The 27,140-nt window shown below is 45.3% G+C and overlaps 1 protein-coding gene across 1 annotated transcript in view; it reads right to left on the bottom strand.

Moving 5' to 3' along the window:
- The window catches only part of SPRYD7 (SPRY domain containing 7), a 49,949-nt gene that overhangs the window by 3,072 nt on the left and 19,737 nt on the right, over positions 1–27,140 (bottom strand). Inside the window, exons 3-4 of the mRNA XM_033950100.1 lie at positions 20,798–20,964; positions 19,386–19,488 (exon numbers count right to left, since the gene is read on the bottom strand). Coding sequence (XP_033805991.1) covers positions 19,386–19,488; positions 20,798–20,964 — 270 coding nt within the window. The remainder of the gene's footprint in view (positions 1–19,385; positions 19,489–20,797; positions 20,965–27,140) is intronic.

Below are 27,140 nucleotides of genomic sequence, written 5' to 3'. Positions count from 1 at the left end.
TAGGGTAGCTTTGGAGGAGGAATCTCTAGCCTATTGCCTGATCCAGAGAATTCTGCAGGCTGAGATTGAATAAGCCAAAACTTTGCTCATGACTTATGATATCATAGAGAGCATTGTCTACATAGCTTACTCCATTTAATAGGAGCCAGGCTAATGGTCTGCTGTCAGCCAGCTTGAGTCCCCACCACTTGATATGAGAGATACTTGTCACAAAGGAAGCTGTTGCAGCTGCCTTAATATTCAAGGCTAGCACTTTGAATGTCTTTGAAGAATTACATCCATTCTGCGATCCTGCTTATCCTTTAATTCCACACTTCCTTCACTTGGTAGGGTTATTCGTTTGGTTACTTGTGCTACCAAGGAATTTACCTTGGGCTAAGCGAGCATCTGCTGACACTCCTGTATCATCAGATACAGCCAAGCCATTGTCTTGACTACTTTAAGGGATCATCAAGAGCATCCCAATGCTCCATGAGTAATGCACTGATGTCAGGATGCAAGGGAAATGAAGAAGACTGGGATTTCACTCCACTCATTATGGAGAAGGTACCTGCTGGGAGTCCAAGTTGAACTCCTGCAAAGAGCCTGCAATAAGCTCAACCAGAGCTGAGGGTCTGAGCAGCCGACGGACCATGGTGTCATCCTCTTGATCTAGGGTAACTACTGTATCTTATGCACTTGAATCGGCCTACAACCCTGCATTTCCCAACAGGGAGGGCTTGCTCTGTGACAGTAAAGGCATACAAATAGATCCTCATCATCTGAGTCTCTCTTGGAAAGGCTCACTGGATCCTGGGCAGGCTCAGAGACTGAGATAGATGCGCTCTGGGAGCCCAAGCCCAATTGCGCACTTCCTGGTGCGCTGTCTGACTTCCTCTGAGGATCTCATACACCCAGATAAGCTCTCCACATCAGATGAACAAATTCTAGAGAAAACTTTTACTTAGATTACTTCAGCTTGCATCTGTTAGGCTCCATAGTCTCCACGCTCCTGCTCCGAGAAGGTCTACTATTCTGGGGCTCTGGATTTACTCCCAACTAATGGAAACCCCCCCCCAATCGTTCCTCAGCCCTGGAGAGCAAAGGAGAGGCTAAGCCAACCAACCTGCCCCCCACCCTTCATGTGCTGCGCAGCTTGTGGTGCAAGGACACTTCGGGTGCCCATCCAGTGCAAACCTGGCATGAATTAGGCGTAAAGGAGCCTAAGGACCCTATTCTAGCCAGTTTTGAGGCAAAGCAATGTGATTTGTATGTTCTGGAGAACTTTGAAAAATAAATAAATTGGGAAATCCAAGATGGCCATGGCAATAGTGTTTTGGCGACAAAAAAAAATAGTTCAAAAAGGCTTTAACTAAAAATTTTTTTAAAAAGCTATTTTAAGATTTTGGAAGTGGGGAAACCTAAGGGAATGGACAGAAACCTGAAAAAGGGGTTTTAAACACCACCCCTGATTTTCCCCATAGGCTGTAAAAGCCTTACTCATTGTAACCTGTGCTGGAAATGTGCTGCAGCCTGCCTCAGCTCCAAAGGTAGCTGGGAGAAGAAATCACTGCCTCAAATAGAACACTCCACCAATTCTGAATCTTCGTGCTGCCAGATGGACCGGTGTCTGACAGCCTCAAAGCTCCGTGGATACAAACGGGGGGAGAGAAGGGAGGCTACAGATGCCTGACAGCCTGTGCTCAAATCCCTGCAACACAGTAGGTGAGCAATGCTACTAGGGGAACAGACCCCAAGCTCCACGATTGGCCATCAGGTACCACAGAGGGATTGGCCTGTCAGCTGCAGACCTCAGAATGCTTCTTTTCCACGTAGGCAGAGCTGAACCATCGACAAGGGAAGCTCTGAGCATCAAAAGCCATCCAAAATTTGCAAAAAAAGACCGTAAAAAATAAAGATATATACAGAGCAAATCAAAATCACTCCTTCCAGCTTGGGTAGAGAAAGAAAATCTGAAGGGGGCAGCAAAGCCTTCTACTGAAGGAGGAGGGATTCGAAAGCTGGAGTGAATTCCTTCTGCATGGCTTGAAAGCATGAGAATATTACCTGTCCGTCCAAAATGACATACCTATTGCACTAGAATTACTTTTTCCTTAAAGATAAGTAAACAGAACAGAAAATCAATAAGATTTGTTAATTATGGGTTCTGTGTATAATTATCAGTTCTGAATGTATGATGAGTCATCCTATTAACCCTCCTATTATTATGTATGTAAGAAGGAATTCTCTTCAAAATCTTCTTAACTGTAAATACTTATTTTTTTATATATAATTTTTTATATAAAGGCTAAAAGATCTCAAGTGTTCACAGGTGTCTGTCTTTGGAACAAGTCCTGTCAGAATGACCACTTGTGAACTTTATATAAAAAAGTATATATAAAAATAAGAACATAAGAACATAAGAACATAAGCAATGCCTCTGCTGGGTCAGACCAGAGGTCCATCGTGCCCAGCAGTCCGCACACGCGGTGGCCCAACAGGTCCAGGACCTGTGCAGTAATCCTCTATCTATACCCTTCTATCCCCTTTTCCAGCAGGAAAATGTCCAATCCTTTCTTAAACCCCTGTACTGTACTCTGCCCTATTACGCCCTCTGGAAGCGCATTCCAGGTGTCCACCACTCGTTGGGTAAAGAAGAACTTCCTAGCATTCGTTTTAAATCTGTCCCCTTTCAACTTTTCCAAGTGTCCTCTTGTTCTTTTATTTTTCGAAAGTTTGAAGAATCTGTCCTTCTCTACTCTCTCTATGCCCTTCATGATCTTATAAGTCTCTATCATATCCCCTCTAAGTCTCCTCTTCTCCAGGGAAAAGAGACCCAGTTTCTCCAATCTCTCAGCGTATGAGAGGTTTTCCATCCCTTTTATCAAGCGTGTCGCTCTCCTCTGAACCCTCTCGAGTAACGCCATATCCTTCCTAAGGTACGGAGACCAATATTGGACGCAGTATTCCAGATGCGGGCGCACCATCGCCCGATACAATGGCAGGATAACTTCTTTTGTCCTTGTTGTAATACCCTTCTTGATTATGCCTAGCATTCTATTTGCTTTCTTAGCGGCTGTTGCGCACTGTGCCGTCGGCTTCATTGTCATGTCCACCATTACCCCCAAGTCCCTTTCTTGGTTGCTCTCATTCAATAATATCCCTCCCATCGTATAGTTGTACCTCGGGTTTCTGTTTCCAACATGCAATACTTTACATTTCTCAACGTTGAACTTCATCTGCCATCTCGCCGCCCATTCCCCCAATTTGTTCAAGTCCCTTTGCAATTCTTCACATTCCTCTTTAGTCCCAGCTCCACTAAATAGTTTTGTATCGTCCGCAAATTTTATTATCTCACACTTCGTGCCTGTTTCTAGATCATTTATGAATATATTAAATAACAGCGGCCCGAGCACTGAGCCCTGCGGAACACCACTCGTGACCCTCATCCAGTCCGAGTAGTGGCCTTTCACCCCTACCCTCTGTTTCCTACCCGCCAACCAGTTTCTGATCCATCTATGTACGTCTATGTACGTCTCCGTCCACTATTTACAGTTAAGAAGATTTTGAAGAGAATTCCTTCTTACATACATCATAATACGAGGGTTATTGGTCTTTGACTTATTATTTTGAGGATGAGTAATTCCATGCCAAGTGGTCTAATGGTCCACACCATTATGATTCAGATTTTGTTCAAAATTTGCACATAGAATAGTCAGGATACTAAGAGAATTTTCCTAAGATTTTAGATTCCTAACTGCAATAGTCCCTGAGCTAGACATACTTGTCTGACTGGATGTTGGCAGCAATGTATACAGTGATGAACAAAGTGCCATTTTTAGCTGTTTCAAATTGAAAATAATTGGTCAAGAGTGCTACTTTTGGTAGTTCAGCATAACTTTTTGTGTTAGTTGCAACAGTGCTAGTATGAGAATCATGGATACAAAAGCCCACCTGAAAATTTTACTCAAAGTATGCCCAAAAATTTGTTGCAACAGATTTTGACTAGTTTATCTGCTGCTATTGCTCCAGAGTAAATACAGACTTCAGGTTTTTTAATCAGATTATCCTTGCATTGGACACTACACTCTCAAATTGGCAGCAATTCTGCATGAATAGCTGCCTTATAACATTCCTTATAATTTGGCATCTTTGATACAGGGGCTGAAATTCATAAATTTTCAGGGTTAATTATAAAAAAAGTGTCTGCCTATATCTTCTTAAACACAACATTATTTGAAAGAGAAAATTCTACTTTTGGTTTTGCAATGCCATCATCAAAAATGTACAAATTGACCTCAATATTAGGAATGCTTAGCAGTGTGACATGCAATGTTTGCATTATCCCAGGACAAGCAGGCAGCCTATTCTCATATGTGGGTGACGTTATCCACGGAGCCCAGATGCGGACAGCCTCGCAAGTAGACTTGCTTGTAGAAAACTTCAGAAGTTTCGAGTCTGCTGCACATGTGCGAGTGCCTTCAGTTCTCAGTTTTCCGCGGAGCTGAGAAGTCCATCTTTGACACTCTGCGCTGAACTTAGTTCGACTTCGTGCCTTCTCTCACCACGGCTCATGTTTTATTTTACTTATTACTGTGTCGCTGTGCTTTTCTTTTGGTCTTCGTTAAAAAAAAAAAAAAAAAAGTTAATTTTTCATCGACTGACTGGTGGTGCCTGTCGCATGCCCTCAGCCTGCGGGCTTTGACTTTGGGGCAGCTATCTTCCCTTCTATGTCCCGGCCGGTCACAGGCTTCAAGAAGTATAGCTAGTGCCAGCGTGCGATCTCCCTCACTGACCCACACCGCTGGTGTCTTCAGTGTCTGGGGCCTGACCATTGCCCGGAGTCATGTGCTCGCTATGCTACTCTTCAACCTCGAGCCCCCAAATGTCATTGAGTTCAAGTGGAGAAGATTTTCGGTATGGAAACCTCTGCTGCACTCTCGACCTCTGACTCGGTCAGGCCTGCTGCGGGGTGTCCTCATGCCTCCACGACCTCGACCTTGACTCTCATCAGATCTTCCTCGTTTGGATCGTTCTCAACCTCGAGTAAATCTGCCAAATCTTCTCCTGAGTTTCCCTCAGGTCAGATACATCAGCAGACAGTTCCAGCAGTGGTCCTCAAGCTACCCAAGCATCATTCTTCCAAATCGAAGCATTCTTCCTCTTTGACCTCGGAGCCTTTAGCCTCAGCAAGTGGTCCATATTTAGACGCAGATCCACAATTGCAGCTACTATCCAGACCATTTTAGAGCAGGAATTTGTTCAGTTATTGTCCAGCCTGGGCAATCAGCAGGCTCACATGAGGTGAAGTCCTTGCCTGTGCCTCGAGCTGAATCTACACACTCTATGCACGGAGTTGAGTCTTTGCGAGTGTCTGGTCTGGAATCTTCACACTCTATTCAAGGAGTCGAGTCTTTGCGAGTGTCTCGACGGGAATCCTCACACTCCATACAAGGAGCCGAGTCTTTAGGAGTGCTTCGAGATTCCTCGATTCAAACTACAGAGTCTATGGGACTTTGATATACAGCTTCAAGCCCTATATCCTCATTTAAGGCATTGCCGGTCTCGAGGCATAGGGCGAAGTCTCCTCGACCTCGTGCGAGACCTGCTTCCAGGCAGCACTCTCACTGCCGGTCAAGGCCCTCATCAAGGCGCAGGTCCTCCTCCAGAGAGAAGCCTTCCTCATCCAGGCCTTCCAGTTCTTTGAGGCCTCCAACCCCTCGAGACAGAACACCAGCAGCGGAACCTGAGGGCTCAGCCGATTCCAGTGCCTCTCCCCAGTCTGTTTATTCGCTGGGATATCAATACTCCAGAGGCCTCACCTTCGTTTTCCACTCGAGGCACCTCGATGTCATCGAGTCCCTCTCGAGGCCATGCTCTGGCGGATCAATTGTCCTTTTCATCCTTCCTCCGTCAAATGGCTGAGGACCTGGATCTTAAATTGGACGCTGGTTCTAAGTACTCTAAGGAGTATTTAGAGGAAATGTAATGTAATTTATTTCTTATATACCGCTAAACTCCGTTAGGATTCTAAGCAGTTTACAGAAAAATAGACAATAGGGTGCATTAAAATTATAAGTAAAATAGGTACTTAGAAATTCCCGTCCCGAAGGCTCACAATCTAACTAAAGTACCTGGAAAAATGACAATTAGAAGAGTAATAAAGAAAGAAAATAGAGATAGAGGAGAAAAATAAGAAAATAAACATACTAATAAGATTACAATGATATAAAGGAATTTGAAAGGTTAAAAAGAGGGGAGATAAGAATAGATGCAGAGGGAGAACCGTTGAAGCAATAGAATTCTGGGGAAATTTAAATGAAATTTGAAAGATAAAATAAAACAAAATAAGTGGTAAAACAATAAGTGAGATTAAAAAATATATCATAAACTAAAAAGAAGAAGTGAAAATAAAATCAAAACAGTCAAAACTGAAGTCCAGCTTGAACGGGCCCCCGAGCCGACCGTTGGTCCGATGGCCGGACTGCAGCCCTCCTCCGTCGGCTCTCCCCAGCTGGAATGGGGGAGGAGTGAAGACAATGTCGGGTGCCCCGCTGGAACGGGCCCCCGAGCCGACCGTTGGTCCGATGGCCGGACTGCAGCCCTCCTCCGTCGGCTCTCCCCTGCTGGAATGGGGGAGGAGCGAAGACAGTGTCGAGTGCCCCGCTGGAACGGGCCCTCGAGCCGACCGTTGGTCCGAAGGCTGGACTGCAGCCTCCGTCAGCTCTCCCCTGCTGGAATGGTGTTAGATGGTGTTACAGGGTTTGGTTTTGTTCTTTTACTTTTCCCATCTGTAGCAAATACAGTATCCAATGTAAGTTGTTTTCTTGAAGCCATCTGAAATCACTTTAGTTAAACTGAAGGGATTAAATAGTTATAAAATCTTTAGTGAGAATGTCCAGGGAGAGGAGCTCTGCACTCAAACTGCCATCCTCCTCGCCTCCAAGTTCCGGAATGAGCATGCCTCAACCTCCTGCGGAGTCTCTCAAACTTCCTCTGAACAGGCTTCTTTCTCAGACTTTCAAACGAAACTTGGAGACTCCTTATGCCATTCCTGCTGTTCCAGGCAAGCTGGAATAGAGGTACAGAACTCTACATTGCAAGGGCTTTAAGAACTCCCAACTATCTCATCAGTCCCTTCTTGTGGAATCTTCTTTAAAGAGGAGTCATCCTTCCAGGGTCTATGCTACCGTACCTCCTGGCAGAAAGGACAGGGCCATGGACAAGTTTAGCCGTCTTTATCAAAATTCGATGATGGCCTCCAGGGTTTAAAATTATAATTTTATATTTACTACTTATTTCAAGTATTTTATTGATATACTCCCTGGTTTTTCTAAAGACCTTGGTCAACACAGGCTTTTAGAGTTCCAGCAAATCATTGCTACCTTGGCACAACTCAGGTTGTACCTTCTTCAGTCCTCTTATGATGCCTTTGAACTTTCCTCAAGGGTCATTGCTTTCTCAGTAGCAATGTGCCGCCTTGCCTGGCTTTGCATCATTGATATGAATCCCAACATTCAGGATCATCTGGCCAATATTCCTTGTGAAGACAATGACTTCTTTGATGAATCCATAGAGGCTGCCACCAAGAAGTTGTCTGAACATGAGAAATCCTTTGCTTCCATCGTCAGACCAAAACCTAAGCCAGCTCCTCCTAAACCTTCTTGGCCTTTTCCATCCTATCAGAGGTGTTATCTTCCGAGGGCAGCTCCTTACACTCAAGCACCCCCCAAGAAACAACAACATTCGAAGCAACAGAAACCTCAGCCTTCTGCTACACCCAAGGCTTCTCAGCCTTTTTGACTGTCTCAAACAGAGCATAACCTCCATCGTTCTGCCTGTCCTCCCCTCTTCCCATAGCAGGTTGTCTCCATTATTTTTACCATCGATGGGAGACCATTACATCCGACCTCTGGGTGTTGTCAATAATCAGGGAGGGATACTCTCTTCATTTCACCCAGATTCCACCAAAGCTTCCTCCAAGAGAGTATCCTTCCAATCATCCCAGACCGTCCTTTTTCTTCAGGAAGCTCAAGCTCTGCTTCATCTCCGTGCCATCGAGGAAGTTCCCTTGGAACAGCAGAGCAGGGGGTTTTACTCCCGTTACTTCTTAGTTCCGAAGAAGACGGGCGATCTGCGGCCCATACTGGATCTCAGGGCTCTCAACAAATTTTTGGTCAAAGAAAAATTTTGCATGTTGACCCTGGCATCTCTTTAGCCCCTTCTAGATCAGAACGATTGGTTATGTTCTCTAGATCTCAAGGAGGCTTACACTCACATCCCCATTCATCCAGCCTCCCGTCAGTACCTCAGATTTCGGGTGGGGAATCTGCATTTTCAGTACCCTTTGGCCGGGCATCATCTCCGAGAGTGTTCACCAAGTGCCTAGTGGTGGTTGCAGCAGCTCTGCGGAACCATGGTCTCCAGGTCTTCCTCTATCTGGACTGGTTCATCAAAGATTCAACATCTCAGCTTAGCCTTAGAGGAAACACAACCGCCAGGGACAGAACAAAGTGACAAAGGAGGTAGCACTGAAGCAAACTGGCTTAGGGTGTCATAATTCCTTGAGCTGGCCCTGCTCAGATGTCTTCAACATTTCTAGCTGGTTCTTCTACAGAGGGGGTCTTTCCATATCATGATGAAATGCTTGTCCCCTTCAACCTCCCAACTGCTATGTTCTCGCTTGATCCAGCTATTCCCCTTCTCAGAAGAACCAGGACATTCTATAGTAGCTTCAGTTCCTAAAACCTCCCAGCAGCCAGACAGAATCAGGCAGGGGAGGAAGAAAACAGTTGTTATGGCACAAGTACTCCTTCTAATGCATCACTAATGCACCTTAACAGAATCCAGATTCATATTCCTATCTTCCAGTCCAGGTATACCTGGGAAAACCATGGCATGGTGATCTTAGGCACTGCTTGCTATTATGGCCAACTTGTCAGGTAGCAACATAATGTAAATAATGTCTTGAAGGTAGTGCTCCTCCAGCCTTTTGGCCTATAAGTGTTCCCGGGTGTGCCATCTAGGAAGGGTAGCAACAGATTGAAAACCCAATATCTATAGTCAATGAAGAATGCTTAATTAGTACACTTCTCCCTCGTTATTCGCGGGGGATAGGGGCAGAGCCGGACCGCAAATGGCAAAAAACCGTGAATATCCGGCTCTGACCCACCCCCGCCTCCCTTCCGCCTTCCCCTGGCATCCCGACCTTACCTGGTGGTCTAGCTGGTTTTTGGGGCAGGAGCAATCTTCCTACGCTCCTGCCCCGTGCAGATAGCCATTAAGAAATGGCTGTGGGGAGTTCCCATAGTCTCTCGAGAGACTACGGGAACTCCCCACAGCCATTTCCTAATGGCTATCTGCATGGGGCAGGAGCGTAGGAAGATTGCTCCTGCCCAGAAAACCAGCTAGACCACCAGGTAAGGCCAGGATGCTGGGGGGAAGACAAAAATATGGGGGGGTTTTTCCCTCCTCCCCCCCCCAAGAAAAATCACGATTATGTGAAATCGCGAGTAGGGAAACCGCGAATGGGGAGGGGGAAGTGTACAAATAAAAGGAGGAAAAGAAAATTTTTTAAAAAATATTAAGCACAAGAGGAAACACAAAGCAGAAGGCAGTTGAAGCAAACACCGCTTAAGAAGCTACCACAAGAATTGACTTCTACAGTACAGGTCTCCATTCCATACCAATAGTTAAATTTCTTTATTTTGTAAAAATCTAAAACTAGTGTGCTCAATCCCTTTTCATTCCAGAATAAAGAGAAATTACATCCCTGGATAAATTTAAAAGTAACTTGAAGGCCTTTCTTTTTAAAGACGCATTCGGTGTATAATAGTACTTATAAGGATGTAATGTAATGTAATTTATTTCTTATATACCGCTAAACTCCGTTAGGATTCTAAGCGGTTTACAAAAAAATAGACAATAGGGTGCATTAAAATTATAAGTAAAATAGGTACTTAGAAATTCCCTTACTGTCCCGAAGGCTCACAATCTAACTAAAGTACCTGGAAAAATGACAATTAGTAGAGTAATGAAGAAATAAAATAGAGAATAGATGAGAAAAATAAGAAAATAAACATTCTAATAAGATTACAATGATCTAAAGGACTTTGAAAGGTTGAAAAAAGAGGGGAGATAAGAATAGATGCAAAATAAGTGGTAAAACAATAAGTGAGATTAAAAAAATATATCATAAACTAAAAAGAATTGAAAATAAAATCAAAACAGTCAAAACAGAATGTATGAAGCTGTCAGGTAATTGGATAAAACAATGTCTATATGCACCAACGATTAAAAAAAAAAAAAAAAAAAAAAAAAGGCAGGAGTAGCAATCTTGATTAATAAAAAATGTCCAGCAACATTTAATATGGTTAAGGCAGATCCTCTAGGAAGGTGGTTACTTGTTGACATGAGCATGGGCAATACTACAATGGCGTTATTAAATATATATGCCTCTAATTCGAATCAAAGTGAATTCTTTAAATCTCTACAACAATTAGTTTTACCACTGGCTGCTACTAATTTAATGGTGGCAGGGGATTTTAATGCTGTTATAGATCCAATAATGGATAAAAAACCTAGAAGAATTATGAAATCAATGGGATTAGATAATTTAATACAATCATGTAATTTAAAAAATATATGGCGTATTCTTCATTTTAATGATCGGGAATTTACATTTTGTTCACATGTTCATCAATCATTTTCAAGAATTGATTATATTGATTAAGGATGGTAATGGAAATCTGTTCCTTGCCATATTTTAATCATGTTAGCTTATATTACATTATTCTAGACTATTTTTGTTTTTTTTGTTCCCCTTCCTTTTGTTTCGGTCCTTTTCCCCCTCTTTCTCTTTATACACATTGCATTTCTGCCCTTCTCCATAGTTAATGTTTGTCAGTGCATTTGATTATTTGTACCATTATTTGTAATTTGTTTTTAACGTACGTTCTTTATATACTTTGTTTTTATATTATGTAAAACCGCTTTGAATTTTAATAAGGCGGTATATCAAATTTTTAAATAAACTTGAAACCTGTCCACACATTTAATATTAACCATGCTTAAAATGCATGAATGGAGGGTAACACACTACTTACTACACACAGGTACTGAGCATGTGCTAAATGCCACTTAGTTGTATCTACAGTTTAGGAGAAATTCTCCCATCTTGAATGTGACAAATCATGTGATTGGCTGGTAGGACAAGTAAGCATATTTACTTTTATCCCAGGACAAGCAGGCAGCATATTCTTGACTGATGGGTGACGGCACCGACGGAGCCCCGGTACGGACAATTTTAGAGTGATTGCACTCTAAGAACTTGGAAAGTTCTGGTAGGCCGCACCGCGCACGTGCCTTCCCGCCCGACAGAGGCGCGCGGTCCCCAGTTTCTTAGTTTCCGCGGAGCTAAGAAGACGCGTCTCTCTCAACGGCCGTTGTGAGAGAATTATTTTGTAAACTTCCCGCTCGCGAAAACTTTTTGAGGAAATATTATTTCCTTCCCTTTTTTCTTTATTTTCTTTCTTTAAAAAAAAAAAAAAAAAAACCATTTTGTTTTTTCTTTCTTTTCGGTTTTGCCCCGGCGGGGCCTTTAGCCACCATCGAGGCCTCGGCCTTCGATTTGGCTGAAGCCGTTTTCACATTCATGCCCCCTCAACCCGGCTTCAAAAAGTGCCAGCGGTGTGCACGACCAATTTCACCGACTGATCCTCATAATTGGTGTCTCCAGTGTCTTGGTCCCGACCATCGAGCGTCAACCTGCACCCGCTGTGCAACTTTGAAAAAGAGAACTCTTAAAAATCGAGAGATTCAACAAAAATTATTGTTTGGTGCCGAAATGTCTGATTCTACACCGGCACCGACATCGGCACCGTCGGCACCCACATCATCGACACCACGCGATACCGCGGCGGTGTTGACTCCAGGTAAGCCGGCTAAGAAGCCTTCCCCGTTGGAGCGTCCTCCGGTCTCGATGGCAGCGAGCCCAATCCTGCCGACCTCGAGGCGCCCACGGAAGCGCTCCGCTCCAATAGAGGTGAGCCCCTCTACATCGGGATCCTCATCCTCGGAGCGTAGAGCGGCACCGCAGGTACCATTAAAGAAAAAGACGGTACCGGTGCCTTCCCTTGAGGAGCGTATAGCTGCTGTTCTGAAGGCGCAACTCAAAGAACAGTTACAGCACCTCCTGCCTTCAGTCCTGGCATCGACTTTACCGGTACCAGTCCGGTCTGAGCCACCGGTACCGATGGTGGACCGTCCTATTTTATCGACGTCCACTTTATCGGTACCGGTACAGTCGGTTTCCTTGGTCTCCATGCCGATTCTGGCACCGGAGCCGAGAGCTCACCATCAAGCTGTACAGACTTCGGCTCCGGTGCGTACAATAACATCTCCCGGTACCGAATCAGGCAGGTCAGGGAAGTCTCTTCACAAGTCCCGGCATTTAGAACCTTCCACTCCAGAGTCTCGAGACCGGAGTTTTCAGGTTCGAGACCCTGACTTATGGGGCGACTCGGAGGATCCTATTCTTTCGGAGGGAGAATGCTCTTCTGGTGATGAGGACCCGTCTGCTTTAGGAGCCTCCTCTAGACCAGAAGTGTCTTCCTTTTCTTCATTTTTGAAGGAAATGTGTGACTCTCTCTCCATTCCTTTGGAGGCTGAGTCAAAGAAATCCAAAGCTTTCCTAGATGCCTTGGACTTTGACCAGCCTCCAAAGGAATACCTTAAGTTACCTCTCCATGATATTTTGAGAGAGACATTTTATAAGAATCTGGAATCTCCTTTAACTATACCTGGAGCTCCTAGAAAATTGGATTCCTTGTATAAGGTCATTCCTATCCCTGGGTTTGACAAGCCCCAACTACCTCATGAGTCCCTTTTAGTTGAGTCCACTTTAAAAAAGTCCAAAGGGGCTAGTGTATATGCCTCAGTCCCTCCTGGCAGAGAGGGCAAATCTATGGACAAGTTTGGTAAAAGACTATACCAAAATGCTATGTTAGCAAATCGATCAGGAAATTATGCATTCCATTTCTCTTTCTATCTTAAGCAGCTGATACAAAATCTCACTGCTTTTGAGAAATATCTTCCTGATCGGAAAAAGTCTGCTTTTCACCACACTTGTTCATTTCTTTTACAGCTCCGAAAATTCATGGTAAGATCCATTTATGATACTTTCGAGCTGACCTCCAGAGCCACAGCCATGTCAGTGGCCATGCGAAGGCTAGCCTGGCTTCGTGTTTCAGAACTGGACGTTAATCACCAGGATAGGCTAGCCAATGCACCTTGCTTAGGGGATGAGCTGTTTGGAGATTCCATGGACTCCACTACTCAGAAATTATCGGCTCATGAGACCAGATGGGACACACTTCTTAAAACTAAGAAGCCTCCACCTACCAGGCCCTTTCGTCCACAATCAACCTACCAACGTAGATTTGTGGCTCGTCCTCTGCCTCAAACTGCACAACAGCCTAGACGTCAGAGGCAACAGCGACCAGCTGCTAGACAACCTCAGCAACAGCAGCAGGTAAAACCTACACCTGCATAAAAGTCTACCCAACCCTTTTGACTTGGTTCTCCAGAACATAGCCAGTCTTCTTCCTTCTACCCAACTTCCACAACCTATAGGAGGATGCCTTTCTTATTTCATAAGCCGTTGGGAACTTATCACGTCAGATCAGTGGGTCCTGAACATCATCCACCACGGCTACTCTCTCAACTTTCAGACTCTACCTCCTCCAAGTCAACCAAAAGAGTCTGCTTCGCACACTCAGTCTTTCCTTCTTCTCCAGGAGGTTCAATCCCTTCTCCTTTTGAACGCCATAGAGGAGGTTCCTCTAGATCAACAGGGACAGGGATTCTACTCCCGTTACTTTTTAGCCCCAAAAAGACAGGAGATCTCAGACCCATTCTAGATCTCCGCGATCTCAACAAATGTTTGGTCAAAGAAAAGTTCAAAATGCTTTCTCTGGCCACTCTTTATCCTCTTCTCAATCAAGGCGACTGGCTATGTTCCCTCGATCTCAAAGAAGCATACACTCATATACCGGTCAATCTGGCCTCCAGACAATACCTACGCTTCATGATCAATCGCTGTCATTACCAATACAAGGTGCTACCCTTCGGTCTTGCCTCCTCTCCGAGAGTATTCACCAAATGTCTGATTGTGGTGGCTGCCTTTCTACGATCTCACCACCTTCAGGTCTTTCCTTACCTGGACGACTGGTTAATCAAGGCCAATACATCTCAGACTGTTCTCCTGGCCACCAACCAAACCATCAGGTTTCTTCAACTTCTGGGGTTTGAGATCAATCTACCCAAATCTCATCTCATCCCCACTCAGAGGCTTCAATTCATAGGAGCTGTCTTGGACACAGTCCTCATGAGAGCGTTCCTGCCGTCCAACCGTCTTCAAACGCTTCAATCTCTATGTCAGCAGGTGCTTCCACAGCGTTCCATCTCAGCAAAGCAAATGATGATTCTCTTGGGTCACATGGCCTCCACAGTTCATGTCACACCCCTCGCACGTCTTCACCTGCGCACCCCTCAATGGACCCTAGCTACCCAGTGGTCCCAAGCGACGGATCCTTGCTCACGTCACATATCTGTGACGTCATCTCTTCGTCAGTCTCTACAATGGTGGTTGGTATCCTCGAATCTATCCAGAGGTCTTCTGTTCCATCAACCTCCTCATCAACTAGTCATCACCACCGATGCCTCCCCTTATGCATGGGGAGCTCATTTGAACGAGTTTCAAACTCAAGGCCTTTGGACAGCCCAGGAAAAGAAGCATCACATCAATTTCCTGGAACTCAGAGCGATGTTTTATGCCCTCAAGGCCTTCCAGCATCTTCTCTTTCCTCAAGTTGTCCTGTTGTGCACAGACAATCAAGTTGCGATGTACTACATCAACAAACAGGGTGGGACGGGCTCCCGCCCCTTATGCCAGGAAGCCCAGAAAATCTGGACTTGGGCCATAAATCACCATCTATTCCTGAAAGCTATTTACATTCAGGGAGAGAAGAATTCCTTAGCGGACAAGCTCAGCAGAATTCTCCAGCCTCACGAGTGGACACTCGATCCCGTAACTCTACAATCCATCTTCGCTCAATGGGGCACTCCTCAGATAGACCTCTTTGCAGCTCCTCACAATCACCAGCTGCCCCTTTTCTGCTCCAGACTCTACTCTCCTCACCGTCTGGCAGCGGATGCATTTCTCCTCGATTGGTCCAATCTGTTCCTGTACGCTTTCCCTCCTCTGCCTCTCATGTTACGAACCTTGTTCAAGCTCAAGAGGGATCGAGCAACCATGATTCTGATTGCTCCGAGGTGGCCCAGGCAACATTGGTTCTCCCTTCTACTTCAACTCAGTTCCAGGGAACCTTTTCTTCTGCCTCTGTATCCTTCTCTGCTTACTCAGCATCAGGAAACCCTTCTACATCCCAACCTACAGTCTCTGCACCTGACAGCTTGGTATCTCTCGGGCTGACTTCTCATGATACGCTCTTGTCTCAGCCTGTTCGTTCAATTCTGGATGCCTCCAGGAAACCGGCCACTCTGCAATGTTACCATCAGAAGTGGACACGGTTTTCTTCCTGGTGTCTTCTTCATCATTATAATCCCACTTCCCTTGCAGTGGAGACCTTATTGGATTATCTTCTTTCTTTGTCAGACTCTGGCCTCAAGTCCACTTCAATCAGAGTCCATCTCAGTGCTATAGCAGCTTTTCATGAGCCAGTCCATGGAAAACTCCTCTCAGCTCATCCCTTGGTATCCAGGTTCATGCGGGGTCTTTTTAATGTGAAACCACCTCTTAAAGCCCCTCCTGTTATCTGGGATCTCAATGTAGTTCTTTCCGCTTTAATGAAGCCTCCATTTGAACCCTTGGCTACCGCTTCTTTCAAGTTCCTCACTTGGAAGGTACTTTTCCTTATTGCTCTTACCTCTGCCAGGAGGGTCAGTGAGCTACATGCACTTCTTTCCGAAACCTCACTCTCATTCAGGGGAACAGGCTCTGCATTCTTTGGACTGTAAGCGGGCTCTGGCTTACTATTTAGACCGTACTAAGCCCCACAGATCATCTCCCCAACTATTTCTGTCCTTTGATCCGAATAAATTGGGACGTCCTGTTTCTAAACGTACGTTGTCTAATTGGCTGGCAGCGTGCATTTCATTCTGTTATGCTCAGACCGGACTGACACTGGAAGGTTCTGTCACGGCCCATAGAGTCCGAGCCATGGCAGCATCTGTAGCTTTCCTCCGTTCCACTCCTATTGAGGAAATCTGCAAGGCTGCTACTTGGTCCTCAGTTCATACTTTTACATCTCATTATTGTCTGGACGCTTTTTCCAGACGGGATGGACACTTCGGCCAATCTGTTTTGCAAAATTTGTTTTCCTAATGGCCAACCTTCCCACCATCCCTCTTTTTGTTAGCTTGGAGGTCACCCATCAGTCAAGAATATGCTGCCTGCTTGTCCTGGGATAAAGCACAGTTACTTACTGTAACAGGTGTTATCCAGGGACAGCAGGCAGATATTCTTGCGTCCCACCCACCTCCCCGGGTTGGCTTCTTAGCTGGCTTATCCTAACTGGGGACCGCGCGCCTCTGTCGGGCGGGAAGGCACTCGCGCGTGCGCGGTGCGGCCTACCAGAACTTTCCAAGTTCTTAGAGTGCAATCACTCTAAAATTGTCCGTACCGGGGCTCCGTCGGTGCCGTCACCCATCAGTCAAGAATATCTGCCTGCTGTCCCTGGATAACACCTGTTACGGTAAGTAACTGTGCTTTATAATAGAGTAGGGAAACCGCGAATGGGGAGGGGGAAGTGTACAAATAAAAGGAGGAAAAGAAAAATTTTTTAAAAATATTAAGCACAAGAGGAAACACAAAGCAGAAGGCAGTTGAAGCAAACACCGCTTAAGAAGCTACCACAAGAATTGACTTCTACAGTACAGGTCTCCATTCCATACCAATAGTTAAATTTCTTTATTTTGTAAAAATCTAAAACTAGTGTGCTCAATCCCTTTTCATTCCAGAATAAAGAGAAATTACATCCCTGGATAAATTTAAAAGTAACTTGAAGGCCTTTCTTTTTAAAGACGCATTCGGTGTATAATAGTACCGTATTTTCGCGGATATAACGCGCACCATTGTAAAACGCGCACAGGGGTATAGCGCGCAGAAATCACGATGATATGTACAAAAACTTTTCTATACCGCGCTCAGGCATATAACGCGCATGCTGCCCGACTCTCCTCTGGCCACCCCGACTCTCCTTTCGCCCTCCACGACTCTCATCTGGTTGCCCCGACTCACCCTGACTTTCGGTGCACTGCCCCGACTCTCCTCTGGTTGCCCCGACTCACCCTGACTTTCGGTGCACTGCCCCGACTCTCCTCTGGTTGCCCCGATCTGCCTGTCCCCCTTGAAGATCTGCCTGTCCCCCTTGAAGTCCTGTCCCCCCTTGAAGGTCTGCCTGTCCCCCCTTGAAGGTCTGCCTGTCCCCCCTTGAAGTCCTGTCCCCCTTGAAGGTCTGCCTGTCCCCCTTGAAGATCTGCCTGTCCCCCCTTGAAGTCCTGTCCCCATCCTGAAAGCCTGATGCCCCCCCTCGACGTCCGATTCTTCTCCCCCCTCGGCAGGACCACTCGCACCCCCACCCCGAAGGACCGCCGACTCCCCGACAATATTGGGCCAGGAGGGAGCCCAAACCCTCCTGGCCACGGCGACCCCCTAACCCCACCCCGCACTACATTACGGGCAGGAGGGATCCCAGGCCCTCCTGCCCTCGACGCAAACCCCCCCCCCCCCCAGCCGACCCGCGACCCCCCTGGCCGACCCCCACGACCCCCCCACCCCCCTTCCCCGTACCTTTGGGAAGTTGGCCGGACAGACGGGAGCCAAACCCGCCTGTCCGGCAGGCAGCCAACGAAGGAATGAGGCCGGATTGGCCCATCCGTCCTAAAGCTCCGCCTACTGGTGGGGCCTAAGGCGCGTGGGCCAATCAGAATAGGCCCTGGAGCCTTAGGTCCCACCTGGGGGCGCGGCCTGAGACACATGGTCGGGTTTGGCCCATGTGCCTCAGGCCGCGCCCCCAGGTGGGACCTAAGGCTCCAGGGCCTATTCTGATTGGCCCACACGCCTTAGGCCCCACCAGTAGGCGGAGCTTTAGGACGGATGGGCCAATCCGGCCTCATTCCTTCGTTGGCTGCCTGCCGGACAGGCGGGTTTGGCTCCCGTCTGTCCGGCCAACTTCCAAAGGTACGGGGAAGGGGGGTGGGGGGGTCGCGGGTCGGCTGGGGGGGCGGTCGGAGGTTCTTGGGGGGGGGGGCGGTCGTTGGAGGGAGGGGGGTTTGCGTCGAGGGCAGGAGGGCCTGGGATCCCTCCTGCCCGTAATGTAGTGCGGGGTGGGGTTAGGGGGTCGCCGTGGCCAGGAGGGTTTGGGCTCCCTCCTGGCCCGATATTGTTGGGGAGTCGGCGGTCCTTCGGGGTGAGGGTGCGAGTGGTCCTGCCGGGGGGGGGATGTATCGGACGTCGGGGAGTCGGCCGGGCAAGAGGGCTTGGGCTCCCTCTTGCTCCGATCGTGGATGCGGGTGCGGGTGGAAGCGCGTGCGAGCGGTCGTTCGGGGTGGGGGTGCGAGCGGTCCTGCTGGGGGGGTGAATCGGGCGTCGGGCGGGGTGGGAACTATGTTTAAAAACTTTTGTATACCGCGCTCAGGCATATAACGCGCGAGGGGTATGCGCGGTACGTAAAATCACGTATAACGCGCGCGTTATATCCGCGAAAATACGGTACTTATAAGGATGGTAATGGAAATCTGTTCCTTGCCATATTTTAATCATGTTAGCTTATATTACATTATTCTAGACTATTTTTGTTTTTTTTGTTCCCCTTCCTTTTGTTTCGGTCCTTTTCCCCCTCTTTCTCTTTATACACATTGCATTTCTGCCCTTCTCCATAGTTAATGTTTGTCAGTGCATTTGATTATTTGTACCATTATTTGTAATTTGTTTTTAACGTACGTTCTTTATATACTTTGTTTTTATATTATGTAAAACCGCTTTGAATTTTAATAAGGCGGTATATCAAATTTTTAAATAAACTTGAAACCTGTCCACACATTTAATATTAACCATGCTTAAAATGCATGAATGGAGGGTAACACACTACTTACTACACACAGGTACTGAGCATGTGCTAAATGCCACTTAGTTGTATCTACAGTTTAGGAGAAATTCTCCCATCTTGAATGTGACAAATCATGTGATTGGCTGGTAGGACAAGTAAGTATATTTACTTTTATAATAGAACCCCAACATAAATCACTAAATTCAGAAACATTTAGCTGATACAATTTAAAGATCCAGCTGCAAACTCAAATTATAAAGCTTTTTAAAAACTTACCATATACAACAGGGTAAACAGTGCCTCTAATTCCTGAGGCTGGGCAATGCATATTCTTTCCATTCAAATGTACATTTAGTTCTACATGATCATATGTAATACCCTACAAACAAAAGCAAACAAATTCATTCAAAATCTCAAAAATGAGTAAAAATGATAGGTGTTACTTTCATTCCTTTTTATTTAAATTTTGATGCTAGGTACGTAGACCTTATCTAAAATTATATCAGGCACACCAGCATAATAAGGATTAATTTATAAACCACTATTGGTAGCTACTAGTAGAGAATAAAACGGGAACCGTTTACTGCGGTAAACCATGGTCACCGCAGTAATGGGGACATTTGCAACTGCTTTACCACAGGACCTTTCACCATCCCGTGGAAGCGGTAAAAAGTCTTGCTCATATGGTAAAAAAATTGCGCCCATGTCAGACTTGGCATCTCCTCCCCAGCTCCTCTTGCACCTATTTTACCTTCAGGAGCCAGTCATGCCATGATGAGGACAGAAGGAACCCCAAACCAAAGCCTGAGACCAATGTGATTTGAAGAATAAAATTACCAGACAACAAAAGGTAGAAAAAAATTAATTTATTTTATATTTTGTGATTAGAATATTTCAGATTTGAAATATGTATCCTGCTAGAGCTGGTATTAGACATAAGTGGGGACCGCAAAGCCCAGGCCTTGTTTCTTTAGCTTCCAGCTGGCTTAGGGCTCTCTCTCTGATCAGGGGGCAGTTACCCTCCCCTAACACTTTTCCTGCCATGTGTGACTTAAGTATTCCGTTAGCTTGATTTTTCTATGTAGCATTCTGTAGTAATTTGGTTTGTTCAGTTTCCACAATAGTGGAGGGGATATTTGTGAAAGGGAGGGGAGACAGGGGTTTTGTTGACCCTTGCTCTGTATTATTTGTGTTTATAAAATGACAATTGTACAGAATATTGTCTCTTTTTATACTTTAATAAAATAAGTTCAGTATAAAATCCTAACTTTTTAAGGCTTGTGCAGATGGGATCTGATAGTTTGCAGGGCGGGGACAGGGACTGAGCACTTGGGGACGGGGTGGGAACGGTGATAATTTTTCCCCCGTGTCATTCTCTAGTTACTAGCCCCCAAAGGTTTGCAATATGAACTGCAATAATGAAATCACATGATCAGTATATAACTCATTTAAACTTGAATAGCGTAACTTAGTACGTCTTGTGCTTGAATGAGGTGTGGTGGTATCCTGAAAGATGCCCAATAGGGATAAACTGAATCATAAAAAGGGTTAACAACAATAAAAATAAAAAGACTGCATACTTTAAATATTCACTCAGGACTTTCCACTCAGAAGACTAATCCAGCACTGTCCATCAGCAGCAGAGTATAGCAATATATTATCAGTCAAGCTACATGTTTAACACTCACCACAACATCCCCCTCCTGGGGAAGGCTGTTAGCAGGCAGCCTGCTCTTCTCTTCATTATTGTAGTATATGGCACCATCATTCCTCATCACTAGACTGTGTAAATCGCGACCAAGAGGAACCAGATTTAAATTAGCTTTCTGTGTGGCAACACCTACACCCCAGATCCCTAAAAGTATTAAATATATGCAATTTTTATAATATATTAATACCTCACAATTGCATAACACAATATTCATGTTATATCCTATACAGTGGAACTTTGTACTAAGCCACTGTAATATGTCAAGTCTAGAAAAATGCCGAGTTTAAAAATCTATCATTTCCACTTGGCCTTTTCTAATCATGTGTTCTATATCAGTGGTTCCCAACCCTGTCCTGGAGGACCACCAGGCCAGTTGGGTTTTTGGGATAGCCCTAATGAATATGCATGAGAGAGATTTGCATATAATGGAGGTGACAGGCATGCAAATCTGCTCCATGCATATTAATTAGGGCTATCCCAGGAACCCGACTGGCCTGGTGGTCCTCCAGGACAGGGTTGGGAACCACTGTTCTATATAACAGCTAAAGCATATTATGTATTGTCTCAAATATATCTAATGCTCTCTATAACTATTCTCTTATTATTACAGCTGTCTGCAAAGTTCCCTTAATAGAATCTGAAGCTGCTCTGAGAAGAAGCTGAGCAGACAACTTGCATCCATTGCTATGACCTTTCTACCCTGTTTCCCCCAAAATAAGCCCTAGCATGATTTTTAAAGATGCTCCTACTATAAGCCCTACCCCCAAAATAAGCCCTAGTTAAGATCGACCCTCAGAGCGCCGCTGCCCCCCCCCCCCCCAAATGTCCTTGACTCCATCCCTGACCACTAGTACTGCCCAAAATCAGACTCATCAATTCAGCGATCCCCATCCTGGTGAGATCAGATATACCTCCGCTCTGAGTCTTCCAAAAACAGCTGCCATCACTGCTGTTTTTGGAGGCCTTGGGGCGGAGGTATGTCAGTTTCATGGTAGGAGGGTCAGTGGGGTTCTGCTGCACAAGGGGATGGGTGAGAGGGATAGAAAGATGCTGCACAAGGGGAGGGTGACAGGGGAGTAAAGATTCGGAACATGGGGGGGGGGAGAGAAAGGAAAGAGGAAAAGATAGATGATTGTTGTACATGGAAGAAAAATAAGATATCCCCCGAAAATAAGCCCTGTGTTTTTTGGTCCCAAAATTAATATACGACACTCTTATTTTCAGGGAAACATGGTAGATGGAGTGTCACTAGAAGCACAGAATAGACCTCTCCCCTCCATGTCGATTTCATTATCATACCAAGCTTTTCAACTTCTGCAATGAAAGTCTCAAGGGTGAAAGAAAGCCAGTTCTCATATTTGTCAATGGCAAGCATTAGCTAATAGGTCATTGATTTGGGTCAGCATTAGTCATATGTCAGCAAGAACCATTTGGCTCAGTTTTACAGTACCTAGCTTAATCATCAAGCTGTCCTACTTCAATCTCCAGAATACACACCTGTCAGAATCACTTCTGTAATGGGATTTCTTTTTTCTCCTTTTTAAACAAAGTTCCCAAACTGCAAAGGAGGAGTATCTTGCTCCTACTTTGCAGGGCACCACATTCCTATTGGAGAAGGCTAACAACATCACATCTTAGTCTTTGTCATTCCATGACCCAAATCGCAAGAGACTCATAAAGAACAATTATGCCTTATCTGATAATTATCATTCCTTGAGACTTCCAACAGCAATCCAGACAAGTGGGAATATACCTTCGCTCCAGCCTTATGTTTTAGCAAGCTATCTCACTTCTATTATCTATTTTTCAAGTAAGTTGTATAACTAACAGTATGTACCTCAGGATTCCTAAGTGAATTTCTGCCTTTTTGCTCTTCATCTATGACCGATCAGTGGAATGTACAAAATCACTATCTAGGATGGACTGTCATTCCAAAGGCAGCTTGCTTTCTTGCAGCTAGATCCAGGCTATAGGGATAGAGAGATGTCCACATCACTACTCTAAAAGTATCTTCTGGTGGAACTAAGCTATATTACATTACATTACTGATTTCTATTCCGCCAATACCTTGCGGTTCAAGGCAGATTACAAAAGAAGTTATCTGGCCATTTCCAGAGGAATTGAAGAGTAGAGCGAGTTGCTTCCGAGAATTGGGATGAGTCTTGCGGTGTTAGTTTGTCTTCAAGGATTTCTTGAATAGGATGGTTTTTATTTCTTTTCTAAACGATTTGTAGTCTGGAGTCGTTATCAGTAAATTGGAGAGTTGGTAGTCTAGTTTTGCTGCTTGAGTGGCTAGAAGGCCATCGTACAATTTTTTTCATTTGACAACTCTAATTGGGGGATTCGTGAAAGGTTTGTGTGTTCGCCTGTGTCTGGTTGAGGTAGTTTGGATTAGGCTATAAAAAGCCTTATCAATACCCCCGAAGAAGCCCGTTGGAGCGAAACGGATGGGGCCTCCGTTGGGTTATTAAGATAAGTGCCTGACATTACAAAGCTATATTTTTGAATAGTATTACATCTTTAAGCTGGTTTTCTTGATGCTCACATGTTATGAGAGATTTTGAGAATTAATCATTAATCATTATTTAACGCAAGAATTATAAAAAATTAATTCAAATAAAAATTATAAAATATTATTGAAATAATTTATATACAGGAGTTTTTGACCTGTGATGAAAACCAACCCCAATTGGTTACGATCTATTTGATTGCAGTCCAGGGGTTTTTTGAGGTCTTTTCTCCTCTGTTTTAAATGCACATTATATGCAACATTTAGTGTTCCAATTATTTGTTAATCTTACGACTTTGAAAGCAACCATACAAGAAGCAACAAACCGCTATGTTAAATCAGTAAGTAAACGGCGAAGGAACAATAAGCCACAGTGGTTCTCTGCGGAGATTTTGGACCTCATCAAGGAGAAGAAAAAAGCATTCATCTCTTACAAACAATCAGGGAAATAGGACTCTAGGGAAGTCTATCTGGCCAAGTCAAAGGCCGTCAAAACAGCAGTTAGGGAGGCCAAATTCCGCATGGAGGAGTCTCTAGCGAAGAACATCCAGAAAGGAGATAAATCCTTCTTCAGGTATATCAGTGACAGAAATAAGAACTCAGGCGGGATAGTACGTCTTAGGAAACCAGACGGAGACTATGTAGAAGCGGACTCGGAAAAAGCCCAACTGTTAAATGAATACTTCTGTTCAGTCTTCACCCGCGAGGCGCCAGGACTCGGCCCTCAGCTACAGACAAGGGTTGACGCAGATGACCCGTTTAGTAATTTCGAGTTTACACCCAGCGGTGTCTATTGAGAGCTGTCAAAGCTTAAGGTTAACAAGGCAATGGGGCCTGACAACCTACACCCCAGAGTGCTCAGGGAGTTGTGTGATGTCTTGGCGGAATCGCTATCCGCACTCTTCAATCTCTCCCTTAGTACGGGTAACATCCCGTTGGACTGGAAGACGGCTAACATCATTCCACTCCACAAGAAAGGCTCCAAGATGGAGACAGCAAACTACAGACCGGTGAGTCTCACATCAATAGTGTGCAAACTAATGGAAACTCTAATCAAACGCCAATTGGATACAATCCTGAACGAGGAGAATCTACGGGATCCCCGTCAACATGGATTTACTAAGGGGAGATCCTGCCAATCCAACCTGATCAGCTTCTTTGACTGGGTGACGAGGAAGCTGGATGTTGGGGAGTCCCTGGACATCATATACCTGGACTTCAGTAAAGCATTCGATAGCGTACCACTCCGCAGGTTGCTGAGCAAGATGAGTTCTATAGGATTGGGCGACACATTGACGAAATGGGTTGGGAACTGGCTTGGAGGTAAGCTTCAGAAGGTAGTGGTGAACGGCACCCCCTCCGAAATGACGGAGGTAATCAGTGGAGTGCCGCAGGGCTCGGTCCTGGGCCTGATCCTATTCAACATCTTTATAAGAGACTTGGCAGAAGGGCTGTGAGGTAAAATAACATTATTCCCTGATGACGCCAAACTAAGCAATGTAGTGGGCAAAAGCACAACAGACATAAATTCAATGTCCGACAACATGATGCACAACCTACTCCTACTGGATCGCTGGCCTAGGTCCTGGCAACTCAGCTTCAATGCCAAAAAATGCAAAGTCATGCACCTGGGCAGCCAAAATCCATGCAAGGCTTACACCCTTAATGGCGAGATCCTAACAAGAACTGAAGCAGAACGAGACTTAGGGATGATCGTCAGTGAGAACATGAAGACTGCCAATCAAGTGGAGCAAGCTTCATCCAAGGCAAGGCAAATCATAGGTTGCATACGCAGGAGTTTCGTCAGCCGTAAGCCTGAAGTCATTATGCCATTGTATAGATCCATGGTGAGGCCCCACCTGGAATACTGTGTGCAATTCTGGAGGCCGCATTACTGTAAGGATGTGCTGAGACTGGAGTCGGTCCAGAGAATGGCCACCCGGATGGTCTCGGGATTCAAGGATCTCCCATACGAGGAACGGCTGGATAAGTTGCAGCTGTACTCACTCAAGGAACGCAGAGAGAGGGGTGACATGATCGAGACATTCAAGTATCTCAAGGGCCGCATCGAGGTAGAAGAAGATATCTTCTTTTTCAAGGGTCCCGCGGCAACAAGGAGGCATCCGTGGAAAATCAGGGGTGGGAAACTGCATGGGGACACCAGGAAATTCTTTTTCACTGAAAGGGTGGTTGATCGCTGGAATAGTCTTCCACTTCAGGTTATTGAGGCCAGCAGCGTGCCTGATTTTAAGGCCAAACGGGATAGACACGTGGGATCTATTCACAAAGAAAGGTAGGAGAGGGTCATTGGGGTGGGCAGACTAGATGGGCCGTGGCCATTATCTGCCGTCTATTTCTATGTTTCTATGACCATTGTATTGTGGGGAAGTGGGACCAGGTTCTGTCTGCCGCTGCAGAATCTTTTTCTGTGGGGGGCATTGTGATCTCTGCTAGGTGGATTGGGCTTCCGGACAGGGTAGTCCTGGCAGTTGTGATTTTGTTTTTAAAGTATTTGGCTAAAAGTGTAGCTGAGGGGGGAGGGGTTCCGTTATTGGCCAGATAGGGTTTGGTGTCTGTGAGTTATTTTAGTATTTGGAATAGTTTTTTGTGTCTTGGGTATCTTTGCCTATTAGGTTGGTGTAGTGTTGTTTTTCTTTTTTAGTTTCAGCTTGTATTGATGGTTTAGTTTTCTCCATGCTGTTTTGGTGGGTTCTTCGTTATTCTTTCTAGTCGTCTGCATTGTCTTTTGAGTAGGAGTAATTCGTTATCGAATCATTTGTCTGATCGTCTGCAGATTCTGGTCTTTGTTTGTAATGGGGCTAGCTCGTCTAGGGTAGCTGTGCTTAGCTTGCACCATTGTGAGACGAAGTCCTTGGGGTTGCATTCTTGGATTTCTGCATCTGTTGTGGTCCAGAATTTGGAGGGATCGATGTATTTACGAGAGTTGTAAGTTGATCTTTGGGGTTTTGGTTTGGTTTTATCTTTGGCCCAGTTGAGGTTGAAGGAGTATGTGTAGTGGTCTGACCAGAGGGATTGAGACCACTTTCCATTTGATGTTTGAATCTCGGGCAGTAAGGGCTGTTAGGTCATGAAGGCTGCGATGTCTAGTTGGTGACCTTACTCATGTGTGATTTTTAGGGTCTAAAATCTTGTATGTTAGGGTTTCGAGGAATGACAGTAGGTTTTCTACTTGTTTGGAGGATTGGTTTTCGAGATGGAGGTTAAGGTCTCCTAGGATTAGGTTGTAAGTTGCCGTTAGTGAATTTTGGTATATGAAATCTTTAAATTCGGGTCTTGCTGTGTTCCAGTTCCCTGGTGTTATATACCAGAGCATGCAAGTTATGGATCCTTTTAGTGTGGTGCATGAGAGTTGGCAGGCTAATAGATCCATGTAAGGGGTGGACGTTTTGGCTAGTATATTCAGATTGAGGGAGTTTCTGACTAAGATGGCTAAACCTCCTCCTCTTTTTCTTTCCCTGCAGACCACTATTGTTTTGTATCCCTTGGGGGAGACTTCCGTTATCCTGGGATCTGAGTCTGATGTAAGCCAGGTTTCTGTGAGGAAGAGGCAGTCTAGATTCTCGTTTTCTATCCAGTCTTTTATGAGTTCTGTCTTAAGGCCTAGAGCTCTGATGTTAATGTAGGCACATGTAAGTGTTGTGTGTTCTGTTTGTGCACTGTTTATTGTTTTTGGGTAGATGAGTGGTCTTGGGTGAGGGTGTGGTTTGGTGTAATAGGGGTTTGTTGGTGTGACGATGAGGTGTGTATAGGTCTGGTAGTTTATGTGCCTGTCCACTGTGGTTCTCCTGGT

The sequence above is a fragment of the Geotrypetes seraphini genome, chromosome 6 (genome assembly GCF_902459505.1).
Source record: "Geotrypetes seraphini chromosome 6, aGeoSer1.1, whole genome shotgun sequence".
Lineage (NCBI taxonomy): Eukaryota > Metazoa > Chordata > Amphibia > Gymnophiona > Dermophiidae > Geotrypetes > Geotrypetes seraphini.
Note: the sequence above shows the minus strand (reverse complement) of the source record. Positions and strands in the feature narration are given on the sequence as shown.